The 16,833-nt window shown below is 31.8% G+C and overlaps 2 protein-coding genes across 2 annotated transcripts; one reads left to right on the forward strand and one right to left on the reverse strand.

The window, feature by feature from the left end:
- The first annotated feature begins 527 nt into the window (after positions 1 to 527).
- On the forward strand, positions 528 to 4,297 carry LOC107404768 (uncharacterized). Its single transcript, XM_016011764.4, has 6 exons — positions 528 to 992; positions 1,812 to 2,024; positions 2,505 to 2,600; positions 2,865 to 3,010; positions 3,272 to 3,491; positions 3,834 to 4,297. The coding sequence occupies exons 1-6, from the start codon at positions 858 to 860 to the stop codon at positions 4,023 to 4,025; spliced, it is 1,002 nt and encodes a 333-aa protein (XP_015867250.3). The 5' UTR covers positions 528 to 857; the 3' UTR covers positions 4,026 to 4,297.
- Positions 3,931 to 11,937, reverse strand: LOC107404767 (serine carboxypeptidase-like 18). Its single transcript, XM_048480852.2, has 14 exons — positions 11,666 to 11,937; positions 11,424 to 11,560; positions 10,778 to 10,854; positions 10,320 to 10,442; positions 9,443 to 9,545; positions 9,237 to 9,274; positions 8,975 to 9,076; positions 8,684 to 8,770; positions 8,364 to 8,528; positions 7,916 to 7,987; positions 7,649 to 7,776; positions 7,369 to 7,482; positions 7,176 to 7,230; positions 3,931 to 7,088 (listed from the first exon to the last, which is right to left on the reverse strand). Exons 1-14 carry the CDS (start codon positions 11,809 to 11,811, stop codon positions 7,005 to 7,007), a joined length of 1,431 nt encoding a protein of 476 aa, XP_048336809.2. The 5' UTR covers positions 11,812 to 11,937; the 3' UTR covers positions 3,931 to 7,004.
- Positions 11,938 to 16,833: the final 4,896 nt, after the last annotated feature.

Consider the following 16,833-nt stretch of genomic DNA (forward strand, 5'->3'; position numbering starts at 1 on the left):
CCTAAACAAACATTGTTTTTTTAATCAAAGCAATATCTCTCATGAATAATAATGTTACAATGTCAAATACGTTTAGCTCCCAAAAAAAAAAAAAATTGGTAGTTAAGATTTTTTGGTTAAAGTTTGACAAAAATATTGATCATTTAACCCACATAAATTGTATTGATAATACAAAACTAGGTGATTTTTTGAGCCGTGCTTATTCATCTTATTTACCTAATAAAATGGTGGCAAAAAGCCAAAAACGCGCCCATCTACCTTTTCACAAATCTTTATCTCTTTCCTGCTTTCTTTAAATAACAAAATACGTTCTATTAGTATTTCCAATATATATATATATATATATATCTATAATTAAAACATACAATTTTTAATTCTCAAAAGAATGATAAGATAATCTAATTTTTTGATTGTCATTATCATTAACAATGAACCAGCTTCAGATGTATCTGTGCTAGTGAACCAACAAGCAATGGTTGATAATGGAGCTTTTTTTTTTTTTTTTTTGGTTTACTATTTTTATAGTTAGAAAACTCAAACTGTGCATGACGTCTTCCCTTACGTTTGGGAGATCAAACCCTCCTTGTTTTTCTGAAAAAAGTGGAGAGCATTTTTGGCTTTACATGCACAAAACCAAGTAAAATCAAAGACCTTGTTACACTTGTTACACAACAATCAGACATCAAATCTAACACGGCGACGCCACGCCATTAATCCAAATTCGATGCTCCATGTTCTCCTTTAAGCTTGGTGTTACATTGGTAATTGGTATATATTGGTGGTTTTGGCGCTGCGAACCCACTTCACAGTATCATAGAGATTAGTCCAACTTTGTCCTTCGAGTTGAAAAATAGGAGATGGGTTGGAGAGGAATTCTGGGTTTTGAGTATGGAATAGTTCAGGCACCATTAGGACCTGATATTTCTTCTCCGGAGCTTGTTGCTGCTGTTTCTAATGCTGGTGGACTTGGTTTCCTCAGAGCCCCTGATTGGGTTTGCTTTTTACCCTTTTCATGATCAATTGGTTTTGAAGTTCAAAATTGTTTATTTATGTTGCTTTGTTATACTAAGAATGAGAAATATATGTATTTGCCTTGAATTTGGAAAAGGGGAGGGGAATTCCATTATTTGTTCATTTGTTTCTGATCATTAAATGGATCCCATCCATTTAGTGATCAGAGTTCTTGCTACGGATAGCTGGGTTATTGTATGGTTGTTTTACTTTGATAAATTGAAATTGTTTTACTTTGACAAATTTGATAGGATAAAAAGAACCGATTGTTCATGGTTTTAAATTGTTTCTTACATTTGCGGATTTGATATTTCCCTCTTTTATTATGTCCGTCGTCTAACCCTGTTTAAGCTCTTAATGACTAGTAATATTAGTCAAAGTTAGTTCATGTTCATTATGGTGGTTGTCCTCGTTTTTCCTGAGATACAAATGGTCAAGCAAGCATAGCATAAGATACATAGGTTGCACCTCAAAACTAAGTTGACACTTTTTCTCTATCCTTTTGCATTATAGAACTTCCTCTTTTACAATTTAGAGAAGCAGGTCAATTTAAAGTGAAAATTAATTTGTAGGAACTGGAAAGCGGAAACTGAGAAGGAGAAAATAAAAGAATCAGAAACTAGCTAGCAACTTGAGGAATGTTTTTAAACAGGATATTTTTTTCTTCTTCTTTAATGGGGGGTTTGGGCAAAGTTGGGTAAGGGGTTATGTAATTAAAATGTTCATACTATTATATGAATGAATTCAACTAATTGAGTTTTAAGCAGAGATTATTATGTTTCTCAAATATGTCTGAACAGGAGTCACCAGATATAGTAAGGGAACTTATAAGGAAGACTCGAAGCTTAACAGACAAACCATTTGGGGTCGGTGTTGTTCTGGCATTTCCCCATGAGGAAAACATAAAGGCCATATTGGATGAAAAGGTAGCATTCTTGCAGGTTTCTTGGGGAGAAATATCTGAGGATCTTGTTGTTGAAGCTCATAAGGCTGGGGTGAAAGTTGTTCCTCAAGTGAGTGTTATATATATTTATCAGTTAGATACACTTTACCAGTTGCCTTTCAAAGTTGCTTACCACATTTCTTGAACATATTCCTCTGGTTATGTTAAGAAAAAAAGTGCCAAAGATTGAAAGATTTAAAAAAGGGTACGTTGTTTTGTATTCATTCCCCAAGGCAAAACGTCACCTAATTCTCAATATTTATAAGGAGAAAACTTGAAGGCTTCCTGCGTGGAAAATCTCACTTCTATGCTCTTTATTCTCCAATTTTCTTCTCTCTCAGTCTAAGGCCATATGATACTTTAGGACTTAAGAGTTTTATCTTAATTTTTTTCTTTTATATCAAGTGAGTCACATTATAAACAATCCATCCATTGTCATGCTGGATATTTAGCTGCAACCTGAATACCTGTTTGTAGTAGCTGTTCCAATTTGTATTAGCCTGCGTAGAGCTGCATATAATTTCACGAGATCCATATAATTTCATTGAAGGTTGGGAGTTTTGAAGAAGCAAAAAAAGCAGTAAACGTGGGTGTGGATGCAATTATCGTCCAAGGACGTGAGGCTGGAGGGCATGTGATTGGACAGGTATAAATGCATGTTAGTTCCAAATATTTGTGGTTTCTCTCTTGATTGGTTGGAAAGTTTAGCAAATTGTTGAAAATTCTGTTTTTATGCAAGATACATGCTTCATCTTTATTTTTATTCATGATGTTTGTAGCAGTGAAAAATATGATGGATAGATGAATCCATGATTATCAGAGTTCTGATATTTTCTTTGGAAAATTAGATAGTTTTATTTCTCATATGAGTTAAGTGTTTATCTACTGTATTTAATTTTTCAAATTACAGGATTCTCTGTTTCCATTGTTGCCAAGGATAGTTGATCTTGTTGGAGATCAAGATATACCTGTTATTGCATCTGGGGGTATTGTCGATGCACGTGGTTATGTTGCTGCTTTGGCTCTTGGAGCTCAAGGCGTCTGCTTAGGCACTAGGTCTGAAATATTCCTTTCTCATGAGGCATTTACATATGAATCTAATTATTTGCACAATCTGCGGTATATGTTGGCATACAAACTTGTCGTGAGTACAAATTTAGCTATGCAGTTTCTCTGCCCAAAATTGATAATGAAACCATTAGTTATTCCCCATTTCTTTCTTTCTTTGTTCTTTTAAAATTTTATTTTATCAACTTTTGAAAGTGAAATTGTTTATATTCTGTTACAATTGAGATTGAGGAGAATGTTGTATTACAGGTTCGTTGCAACTGAGGAAAGCTATGCTCACCCCATATACAAGAAGAAATTGGTTGAATTTGACAGAACTGGGTATACTGATATATTTGGCCGTCTAAGGTGGCCTGGTGCACCACAACGTGTCCTGGAAACACATTTCTTCAATGAATGGAAATATCTTCCTTCACATGAGAACGAAGCAAATCAACCAGTTATAGGTCGATCAACAATATATGGCATGGTGAGAACCTCTCTTTCTAATGCTTGATAACAAGAAAAGGTCTGCACCTTTTGTCTCTTTCAAAATGTAATGTTGTTAGTTTAAGCTAATTTCATTGCATGATTAGTGTGTTGATTATCATTAACTGAGATGTTCTTATGTGTTCAATCTTTTATTCTCCCTTTGGATGATGGAAATCAAGTTGTTTCTGTCAATTTTTTCTTGCTTTGGTACATTTACCATAAAGATGAGTTTGTCATTAATTTCATGCCCTGCTGAAGCTAAGTAGAATGATTTTATTCCAGTTAGAGCTCCAATGTTGACACCATATCTTATGTTTGATTTATTATTTCTGTCCAACAGGAAAAAGAAATTCGTCGTTTCACAGGTACTGTACCAAACAAGACGACAACGGGTGACATTGAGAGCATGGCCATGTATGCAGGAGAAGGTGTATGCCTCCTCAAGGATATTATACCTGCAGGTGAAGTGGTAAAGCAGTTGGTAGAAGGGGCACAACTTTTGATTCAGAAAAAATTTAGTGAGATTAAGTAATGAACTGTGCTTCAGATCTTGCCACTTTGGTCCTCTGTGTGTTTCAGAAAGTTTGCTGTCATATCCAGTTAAACTATTTAACAAAAAAAAAAATAAAAATCCTTCAATGCCATAAAGTGTGCACACTAAACTTTAAGCTGTTCTGCACCATTTGTGCTTGTGCATGTATACACATGTTTGCATTTTCGCAGATTCATTGTGCTGTGGTTTTTGAATTGTAAATTCTGTTGAATAAGTTCAGCAATAATATTATAAAATTTCAGATTCGCACACATAGCTTTTAGGCTGCACACTGGTATGGTTTTTTAGGAGTGATAACGGTTAAATCTGGGGATGACAGCGCAGCTCCATGATCATCTTCTTGAAATTAAATAATGAAGAACCACCAGGTACATTGGCTTTCCTGGCGTCTCTCTTCCACTCTGCCACCTTCCTCTCATCTTCTTCCATTATTTCCCTCACAAGCTTTTCCACTTCATTTCTTGTCACATTTCTTATCAATTTCTCTGCCAATTTTTGTATGGTTGGGAGTGAAAGAAGGAAAATCATATATACTTTTTCTTTAAATAGGATTTAGTCTGGGCAAAGAAGAGTACGTATTTCTATGTTCCCAATAATGGCTCTGTCCCCGAGTGACCTTTACTATTCAATCAGTCTCTCTTTTTGGAGTTGTTTCGTCAAGTTCCTTGAGTTTTTCTATAAGTTGTTTCCCTAGTCTTCTCTTCATGATCAATTTTGTTACCACTTCTCTGTATTTTGCCATTTCCATATCCAATTCAAGAAAGATGGAACTCCTCTTCAGAGTATATATACTCCTCCTTCTTCTTCCTGAGCAGTTGATGTGTCTTGAGTCGTCTTCTAGCTTCTGACAAGAGCATGCCACTTCTCTGAGATTTTGATGTGTCTGAGTCATCTTTCCTTGATGATCAATTTTCTTACCACTTCTCTGAGTTTTGTTATTTCCATATCCAATTCAAGAAAGATGGGACTCCTCTTCAGAATACATTACTCCTCCTTCTTCTTCTTCCTGATCACTTGATGTGTCTGAGTCATCTTTTAGGGTCTCACAAGAGGATGCCTCCAACTCTAGACAGCGATAAAAATGAACTACTAAAGGACATATAATACATAAAGAAACACCGTGATTTGGATCTCTTCTTTCTTCACAAAGATCACAAAAGTAATGACCCGAATCGTCTTCTTTGAATGAACTGGTAAGTGTGAGAGGATGAACATGATCTTCATAATCAATGGTAACTGACAAAGAGGCGCATCAAGAGTGGATACTGAAATTGCAGAGGAAGCAGCGGAATAAGTTGCTATTGCAGAGTGTATTACAGACAGGACAGAACATCATCATGATATATCTTGTTGAAATGCGCAAGACAATGCTCGCGAAGGCCATGATTCTTAGTGGGGTTTTGGAGTGCACATCCAAGGTCGAGATTGAATTGACAAAGGGAACAATGGAGGATGAATTCATTGTTGATACTCTTTTGACATGCAATGCAGCATAGTTGTTTGGACTCGAAGCCAAGGGGGTGGGCTTATCAAGAAGACTAACATGGTGTTGTGAATGAAAAGGATGTAACATATCTTTTGGAATTGAGAACATCGAACATGGAGGATAGAATGAACACTCACTGCATTTGAACATCGGGATGCCGAATGTGTCAACTCCACGTCCATTACAATGTTGGACATCTGAAATAATATTCTTGCGCGGTCTTCATAGTAATATGTGGCATGTCCATGAGGTGACAAACTATGATGATCATGATCATGAAAGAAATGTTGAATCTCGTACTTGTCAAGTAATTCCTCCTCAAAACAAAATGTAGCTAATCAAGTATGATGGAGGTAGAAATCAGTTTCAGCACAATGGTAGAAGAACCATGAATTTTCAAAGGATTTCCCGCGGAAATTGCATTAGGAGTATTAATAAATTGAGAAGTAAGAGGTTGTTGAGGGTGTCCATAGCTCTTTTTCCACGCATATTTACCTTTCTCTCCACATCCATCAATCTCTCTCAATCCTCTCTCTTGTCATCTCTTGATCTGTCTCCTTATATACCAGTCTCCCACTTATTGCATGAATAAAGATTAACAATTTGTTTTTAAATCACCCACTTCATTAACTTGATACATTCTCTGCCCAAGAGTCAGCAGCTGTTTTGGTATCATTATTATCAAGCTTCCAATGTTTCATGAATAATAAAGATTTAGCATATCTTTTATCCAACCAATCTAAACATTCCAATTACTCTTCCTTCCACAAACTTAATTGATTCAATGGAGTCCAAGTAATTAATATATATGTTTTAGAAAGATATTGTTGATGAATAGCATTAATAGTAATAGTGGACCTATATACTAAAGCCGAGGGAATTGGTTTTGATGGAATCTAAAACATCTTGCTCTAATCTAGTCATCAATAGTGTCGAGGGTTACACCCTTTAGCTCTTGAAGCATTTTTTGACTGACTTTAAATTGTAATTGAACATATTATTATTATTATTATTTTTTTCCAAAATATGTTTCTCTTGTAGAGTGTAAGTAAATGATGCAATGTGAAATCTTATATTTGTGTAAGGCTCTAAATTTGCACTTTCAAATTTCGTTAAATAGTTGGAGATTCAGTATATATTGATTAATTCTAAGAATCTATATATATCTTAATTCCACCAAAGGTACACACATAAATGGTATTGGTTAAGAATAAGCACATAAAGGTATAATTATGTATTCTGTCTCTCTACCAAAACCTGAAAGGTAGGATTTGGTGTCTCTGATATTTATTGGATTCGTTTTTGTAGACACTACTCTTCTCTGGTTTGGTAATGTATTGTTATATTACGTTTACAATGCCTAATACCCAAATGCCAAAGTTGATTCCAGTTATCAATATAGTTGATGCATATATATATATATATATATATATATCTATATATAAATGTAAATAGTTTAGTTTCAAATTAACTTAGAGAGGATAATAATGAATCCATCTTTCAAACATGGAGTAGCATTCTTTACTTTTGTACTCCGTAGGTGAGTGACCCGCTCCCTATACAAACCAAAACATTAAAATAATAAACAAAAATTGAAATAATTAAAAAACGGAAGAATTAAGAAGAAATTCTTTAATTGTTACCTTCACTGTCACATAAGTTAAGTGGTACCCTTGATTTGAATACTTGACTGTGTAACTTCACAAAATTATGTACATGAATAGAAGCAGCAGATTAATAAAATTAATGTGAATTATATTAAGCTATATATATATATATATTATAAATTGATCGAAAACAGTAATATCATCATTTAATTATAAATTTTTCACATACCCTGCAATTTGACCATCGACAAACCATGGTCGCCATTCACTTTGTTTACTTAAATTGAGAGACTTGATCCATTTTTGTGTAGAAATATGTGGTAGACCCAAATCATGATCACCACTGCAGCAAGCGAAGTAATTGATCTAGTCAATTTATTCATATATATACAGCCGATTATTGGACTGATTAAGTTGATAAGATTATATATTTCAAACATATATAAAATTCGAGAAAAAATTTATGGAGAAATGTAAAAGATAAATAATGCAATTATATATGATCATACTTGTAAAGCAGGACTTGTAAGCCTGTGTTGGTAAGATTTTTCTGATAAACAATTGCACTCCTAATGTCATATAAGTATGTTTGTTGTATTATGCTCTCGTTGCATCTGACCCATTCTCTAATTGTTCCCTGTTAACCGTTAAGGAGGAAAAAAGAAAAAGAAAAAGGAAAAAAAAAAGATGAAAATTTCATGGAGTTAAAAGAGGATTAATTAACCTAAATTGATATTAATATAAATAATGATTGTTTTACTCATTATTTTTCATACCTGTCGAACGTGAAGTGCATTTTGAACACTTCTGTCGTTAGCCCAAATGTTAGACAATGCATAAACAAAATTCTGCAAAGAACCAAAAATACATACATGATCAAACTAATGATGAGTAATTCATTATACATGCTATATGAGAATATTTAAAATGTTGAACTATATTAAATTGGATTAGATTATTTTAATATTTATTAAACCTAATTTAAAATAGTCATATTTATTTAATCTATTATTTATTTCAAAAATTGAAATTCATAAAACGTGGATTATAACTTCATATATATTAATTTCCTTAGTAAATTGAATCTAGTACAGTTTTACATTCCAAATAGAATATACATATATATATATATATATTGATTATTATTATTATTATTTGATAAATCTATATTTATTAATTAAAAAGAATGAAATATAGGACTAGCTAGATGGGGGAGGAACAAACCCGGCACCAAAACTTCTTATCGGTTTTTTGTACGGACGAATTGAAATTATAAGTTTGATTCTCTTTGAGAGATCTTCGAGCTTGTTGACCATCTTTTTCTTCTGGGACCAGATTAATATCACATCTGGGTTCCAAAATGTTGGCAAAGTCTATTTGTCCAATGCACTACAATTTCATAATTATTAAGACATGATTATTTCCTTTGAAAATAATTAATTTAGAAAGCTGCTTAATTATATAGACACTATCTAAGTCATAAAAAACCAAAAAAAAAAAAAGAGAAAAAAAAGAAAAGAAAAAAGAAATAAGGGTAATCTAACCTCATAGATTGCTTCAAGATCCGTCAAACATTTTGCATTAGATGGATCTACAATGACATACTGTTCGTTGCAACTTATTCTGGCAGACTGAACAAATATAATATGAGTAAGTAGTCAAATTCTAGCAAAAATAAAAATAAAATCAAAAATTTTTTTATCAAAGCAAAATCAATTAAAAAAATAAAAAATTTTAAAAATATTTTTTTTTTAAAAAAAAAAAAGAAAGAAAGAAGAAGAGTAGGTCTGATATAAGATGGTCTGATATATATACCTGATAATGGTAATATATACCTGATAAAGATGGTCTGATATAAGTGCCATCTGGTAGGAATAGGGAATTATTGAATTGTCTTCCTGGAGTTTATCAGTATGTGGGGATCCACTCAAAAACCCCTGAATTCCATTCGAGGGGAACACTACTTTTATTACAAATATTCATGTACTTTAAAATATTAATTGCATAAATATGCATGATGCATTTTGTTTAACATTACAATTAAAGCTAATTAATTTTAAAGAGACAAAAAAAAAAAATCTGCAAATTAATCATTACTTTCAGGTTTATTCGAGGCTCAGCTCCTATTTCATTGCCTGCAAGCCAGCAAAAATAGTATATTAGGTCATTTTTAAAATATTGGAAGTGATTTTACATTACATTTTATCTAATGTACCTTAAAATGAGCATCTATCCAAGAATGCACTTTTTTTTTTTTTTTTTAAATTAGTAATATATAGAATAATCAGGACTCACAAGCATACCATTTAATATTTCCTCTGCGATTACAGGTGTTACTATCCCAGAATATGCATCGCTAGCAATGAAGAATTCATTTTTTATGAATTCTGGATGATTAATTAACCACTGAAATATATTAAGGTTCAGAAAAATAAATGTTAGTTAAAAAAAAAAATTTGAGACCAAGAAAAACGGATAAAGTATTCTAAGAGGTTCAAAATGTGTGTGTTTTCATATCCTTTTCTATTGGACTAGTTATTCATCTTAAAATAAAATATAATAATTATTTATTCAATTTCTATTAATTCTTTAGCTAATCTTTTTAAATAATGGGATATCATATTAATGGTAAACCAAAAAAAAAAAAAAAAAAAAAAAACAAAGAAAAAAAGGAAATTGAGATCAAGGAAAACAGATAAAGTATTCTAAATGGTCCAAAATGTGCATATTTTTTTAATCAATTTTTATTAATTCTTTTGCTAATCATTTAAATGATGGGATATCTTAGTGGTAGACCAAAAAAATAAAAAAAAGGACAAAAAATCTAGATCTTTATATGACGTACACATAAATTTTAAAATAGTATGGATATTTTGATATTAATATATTAATATTTCATATATTTTGATTTAGGGTTATATCATATTTTTCTTTATTAGTAATATTTTTTTATTAATTTTTTTATTAAATTAAAACATAATGTTAAAATTTAAAAAATAGTCTAATAGGTTTTAATAATATATTAAAATTTTATTTAATAAAAATAAATTAATTTGATAATTGATAAATATAATTTTAATAAATAAAAAATTTTAATATTAAAATTTTTATTTTACTTGATTTTATATACGTGTATATATATATATATATATATATATATTTATTTATTTATTGACGCACCTCTCTAATAAAATTATGAGTTTGTCTTGCTGATTTTGTGTCAGAGACGCTATAACCTTGTGGCGTTGTTGCATAGGAAAAGCCAGTGCCAATTGGTGCATCCACAAAGATTATACTAGCTGTCTGCAAATTCATCACCATAATTAGATTCTTGGGTTTTATCTTTTTAAAAAAGAAAAAAGAAAAACAGAAAAATAGGAAAAAAAAAAGATTCTTGGGTTTGGCTTGAGGCCTATTGCACTTGGCCAGTAACCAAAACGATGTTTCTATTTGCACCCACCAAAACTCTATTCCCCCAGCCACTCATGCTTGCTAGATACTTTTTTTTACAGAAAATTTTCTAAATTGGAATTTTTTTTTTTTTGGCCTAATGATGAACTAATAACCTATGATTAGTTTGAAAGCCATCAAATGGTTTCGACAGAGATAATATGATTTAGTTTAGAAATTATACAAACCTTTGTCCATGAGTTTGGGTTTAAGGACAAAGCTGGTAAACCCCCTGTGTAATCAGTTATATTGAAAACCAATGGACCTACAAAATATCATATAATTAATTATATGTATTGATTAATAGCAAATAACAGAAACAAAAGCAATAATGCACACTTTTCCTACAGTAAATAAGAGGTAAACGGCATCTGAGTTTGGGCAAAATATTTATGATGAATACTGAATAGTATTACTATTACGGTTTATACCAACGTGCTTATTTAAACATTTAAGTTATGCACAATATGAGTTTTGGATCCATTGTCAACGCGTTCTCATATCAATCAATAATTTAAAACTAATTAAAATTTTGAAAGGATCAACTGACAACATTTAGCAGTGTATGTGTGGATGTAGCATGACTTCCATCATATCAGCATAAACAGGAAACATGTTTCAACAAATTAAAACCGTATACATATTAATGGTTAACAAACTAAATGTGAACTTTCCACATTAATTGGCATTTGAAAATTAATTAATAAACAAATTTTTACCCTTAGATTTATTGATTTAAAATTTGAAGCATTTTCTTATGACAAATATATTTGTAGAAAATATATCTTCCCTTCTATTTACGCCATCTGAATTAATGAGGATTTGGAAGCCTACCAGCTTGGTAGAGAAAGCCATTTAAGCCAGAACAGCTAGGTCCACCATTAAGATAGAGTATAAGTGGGTCAAATGGAGCTCGGCCTTGTGATTCAACGAAGTAATAGAAAAGTTCGGACTCCTCCACTCTAACATATCTGAATCAACAAAAACCTCTTACTCTAATTAATTAACTAAGACCAATTTAAACAACTAATAACTTAAATAATTGCCCCAAAAAAAAAAAAAAAAAAAAAACTAACCCTGTTTCAAGCTTGAAAGGTAGAACACCGGGGAAACCCGGAAGAGTCTTCACGATTGACCCATCAGAAAGTAGCGTTGCTTGTAGGAAAAGCAGAAGTGGAAAACTTAGTGGGAAGCCAATGAAGTTGAAGAAATTCAGTGGCATATTTTCTTGCCCAGTTAATCAAATTTAACATGAATATATTGCAGCTGTGGGTTGGGAATTAATTTTGTGGAATGGGATATTGGATTCGGATGTCATGAAATGGTCAGCTACCAGCCAACCTTCCGGTCTAAGTGAAATTTGTTAGGTATGACTTAATGTTTGATAACTTTGTAGTTTAATATATAGTTTAATTTGGCTGTGTGTGTATATAATGTAAATAATACAATAATATATATATTAATTATATGTGACTTGACATGTTTTTTCTAAATTTTTCGGCTGTTTTGTTCCATTTTTGGAGTAGCTGTTGGATTTGTTGTGTCTCTATTGGGGTTTTTGTAACACTTCGTCTCAAAGTATATCGGAATTTTTTTCACGTTGATCGCCTTTGATCGAATTGATCGATGTTGACTGAATTGGGTCCATGTTGACTTTTTGCCCCAGATGGAATTTTTCATCGATCGATATACTGTTGCGAAGTACGCATCGATCCGAGTTCATGGACTAGTAGCACGTAAAAAATGAAGCTGTGATTTGGACGTTATAAGTGAAACAGTTTGAAATCTAAATTGTTCGAGTGTTGCCTTGTTTCAATTTTTCTTCTTATAAATTTTGATTTTGACTTATATATAGTTGCAAAGTACTTATCGATATGAGTTCATAGACTAGCAACTTCCAATTGCTTAATTTGAACATTTGGTTAAAAAGTTATGAACCTGTGAAGTTTTTTGAGATTATATTACCACGTACAAAAATTGTGTGCATGTGGAAAACATGTGCACAGTGCCCTCCGACACTGTGCCATGTGTCACTCATTAACCAATCCCATGAGTGCACAATGGCGGATGGTGTTTGTATTGGCTATTGAGGCTTGTGTGTGTGTGTGTGTGTGGGGGGGGGGGGGGGAGAGAGAGAGAGAGGGGAGAGGAGAGAGAAATTGATCAACCATGATCCACCATGCTTCGACCACGGTTGATGTGCATGTGCCAAACCACCAGGTTGGCCACCTCGAAATTGATTGGCCGGTCGAGTTCCATGGTCAGTACATCGGTGATACGTTGAGATTGAGGAGATTTCCGATGGCAGTGCTGAAAGCTTTGTCGATCAATTTTTTTCCAATCCTGCTACTCATTTTTGACACTGTCCACACCATTGTGAAACCCACACTTTGATCTACCATCCCACTAAATTTTACGGCCAGTGGCTGCTGGATGTTTATCGGCCACCATGGTGGCTTACCAAAATTCTTGGTTCCAGTAAGTTTTTGACTTGTTAACTGACCTTCTCCCACTAATATGATCTCCATAAACCCAAATCTAAGGTCCATTTTGTCCAAATCATATCGGATTGAGAGATTCATGGGTATTTAGTTTCCAACCCTTCCCGAGTAGATTTCGACCATCACTGGTTCGACCTTCAAGAGGTAAAACCCAATTTGTAATCCTCTTGTTACAACCTTCATTTTAGTATATAATTTGTTTATTTTGGACAATATTTATGTTAGCTCCCTTGGTAACCCGTGCATATTACACACGATTAAAATATTTTTTTAATCAATATTGTGTGTTGTTGATATTTTAAACACACATATGAATTGTGGGACCAATCCTATAGAAGATCTCGAGTGATCCACGTATTTGAGGTGAGTGATCCTCTTTCAAAACTATTTTGGGGGTTAATAAAATATATATATTGTGTTAATTAAGTTTCTGAAACATATTATATGTTTAATACTTAAGAAAAATTGTCATTTGAATTTATGATGCCAAAATTTTATTGATTTGAATATGTGTTGCATATAATTTATATCCTTGGGTTTTAAAGAAATTATGATTTCAACTATTGTTAACTTAGTGTTAATTTTATTGTTGAATTTATGATTCATAATAGAATGTATTTATATGAATTAAATTATATATGAATATATGTGGTTTTTAATGTTATTTTTGGCATAGATTGATTTTAAAGATTTGAGAAAAATATTTGTTTTAAATTATTGTGCTTAACAAATATATTCATGCATTCAAATATTTATGGATTTTTTTTTCTTTTATGGTGATGAAAATTGATGTATTTAAATTGATGGATATATAACGATGGTTTAAAAGGAAATGTGAGATTTTATGGATTTAAAAAGGTTGTACTAAACTTGTTGTATGTTATGAAATTTATGATTTTATAGTTTTAGATGCATAATATAGTATGGTATTTTGTGCTATCTGTTATTAATGCACAAGTATATATGGTTCTCTTGTGGAAGCCATGAACCTAAGGGTTGGTAAATATAATGTACAGTGAGTATCAACCGTCCCCCTCCATGATCAGGATGATTGTTTATCAGCATCGGCACTGTCGGGATGCCACGGTAGCTGTTTGCAAGTTTCTCTCTTTAACCTCCCCGTCAGAGTGGTACTTGGAATGCTGGGTGACGTCTGATACCACTGTTATATAGTGTGGTGTGTCAAGTGGTTTTCTCGATACCTTTTTTAAAACAAAATATTTTAAAATGTTTTTTTTTCATATTTTTATTATTTATTTTAACATGTGGTTTTAAAATGCATTTTTTCATGTTTCATTATTTATTTTAATTTGATGTTTAAAGTGTATTTTATCATATTTTTATCATTTATTTCAATTTGATGCTTTACAATGTATTTTATCACATTTTTATTATTTTTTTTAAATTGAAGTTTTAAAATGCATTTTATCACGTTTTTATTATTTATTTCAAGTTGAGGTTTTAACATGAATTTTATTATATTTTATCATCTATTTCAAATTGAGGTTTCAAATTAAATAAATATTTCTTTTATTATTTCATTGATTTAATTAATCTAAATTTTATAAATTACATATTGGGGTTAATTTTGCTTTTATGCCAAAATTTTCTAGTTCAAATTTTATTTATGATTTTAATTTACCTTATGATATTTTATTCTAAATATAATAATTTGTTATTAAGTTATTTTCAATGTTAATTTTAATTTTAAATTATTTGTATTCTATATGTATTTTATTTCCTTATTTTTTTTTGAGGTATAAAATTGATGGATTTTGTGAAAAATTGTTTCAAAAGGGGAATTTTTCTAACTGAGCAAAACTGTGAGAGTTTTAAGAGAAAATTTTAAATTTTACTTGTTTACTATTTTTATTATCTCATGCAGAATCCCAAGAAATTCATTTTCTTTTTCTTGATTCCTTGTAATATTTCTTCTTTATTCCTTTGTGTTATATTAAACTTTGCATTTATTTATAAACCCTATAATACTCCGTATACTATATTGGATTATTATTTATTTAATATTATGCTTATTTCCTGTATTGCATTATTATGAAGTGTTGAAATTTGTGAAATCTTGTGTAGTAAGGAGGGAGAAATAAGGTGGTGCTTTTAGAAGTGTGTTTTCTGTACAGAAAATTTTGTGGTATGTTCAACCTTTAAGGGAGATACTGTCGGATTTTTGTAGCAACGTCCGATACGGTTTCCGTGGGATCAGGGCTTAGGTAAGGAATCTTGGATGGATCCTTTTCATTCTCTTGGCCTCATTTTGATATAAGGTTTTTTATTCAGACTTCTTAGGAGCTCACTTATCTTAGAGAATGTCTATTTTACATTTGAACCATCCGTTCCACAACTAAATGATATGCGATTGGATACCGGATAGCTTTTACCAGTAAAGTAGCCTATAAATACCTTGTACTTATCCATACTTATCTTAGCGATATCACACCATCTGAAACGCTTAGTTTTAGAGTTCATTCAAACCTTAAAGCCGATCACTCTGAAAAAGGCTTTGGTTATTAAGAGAATGTTTATTTTATATTTGAACCATTTGTTCCACATCCAAAAAATGTGAGATTGGAATACCATGTAGCCTTTGTCACTAAGGTTACCTACCAATACCCTTTATCTGCCCACACTTACCTTGACAGCATCATACTAGTTCAACCCTGGTTGTTAAAATCCATCCCAATATATTGTTTACAGATCTTGCCCTTTCTTGTCTCGTATTCTTCAGAATTCATAAATCTTTCAGTACACCTTTCTTGGGGACCAGCATACTTGCTAACACACTTCCACGCTTATTTTAGTAGTATTACACCATCGAATATGCTTACTTTAGAGTTTTCAAACCCTGAAATCAACCATTTTGAAAAAGGCTCCTGTTGTTAAGAGAATGTCTATTTTTTATTTGAATCATTCGTTCCACATTCAAACGATGTGGGATTGGGATATCAAGTAGCCTTTGTCACTAAGGTAGTCTACTAGTACTCCATATCCATCCATACTTATCTTCGTATTATCATACTGGTTCAGCCATGGTTATCAAAATCCATCCCAGTGTATTATTTATTAATCTTGCCCCTTCTTGTGTTGCATCCTTTAATGGTCACAAGTTTTCATTACACTTTCCTTGGGGCCCAGCGTAGTTGTTAACACACTTCTGACTGGATATAAACTTTGATACCATCTATAACACTTCACTCTTTTGCACCACCAGTATTGTTCTTAATTTAACCATTGCATTCCAAATGATATGGAGTTTTTGTTAAGATTTTCTAGGAAGTTATCCATCCTAGATTGCTCTCATTAGAGTATGCTTAATTTCAAAGTTCTTTTAAATCTTTATGTTAACTGCTTTGAAAAGTTTCAATTGTTAAGAATGTGCTATAGTGATAGAAAAAAGCTCTCGTGATAACAATGCGATGTAAGTGTTACCCCCCCCCCCCCCCACTTTTTTTTTTGTTTTTTTTTTTTGTAGCGTTATATATGTACAATTAGACTATATCAAACTGACTTAATGGTTAACTATTGAATCGCTTCAAAAATTGAGATTTAAAAGTATATTTTTAATTCAAAAATCTCTACTAAGTTGGATTCATTTCTCCTAAATAAGGTTTTATTATATCAATAAATATATATAATACCACCAATTGATTTTTAAATTCCAATTCTTGAAATAATTTAAAAGGAAGACCATCTAATATGAGCTTTACTTGATGATGGACCTAGAAATATAT

The sequence above is a fragment of the Ziziphus jujuba genome, chromosome 9 (genome assembly GCF_031755915.1).
Source record: "Ziziphus jujuba cultivar Dongzao chromosome 9, ASM3175591v1".
Classification (NCBI taxonomy): Eukaryota; Viridiplantae; Streptophyta; class Magnoliopsida; order Rosales; family Rhamnaceae; genus Ziziphus; species Ziziphus jujuba.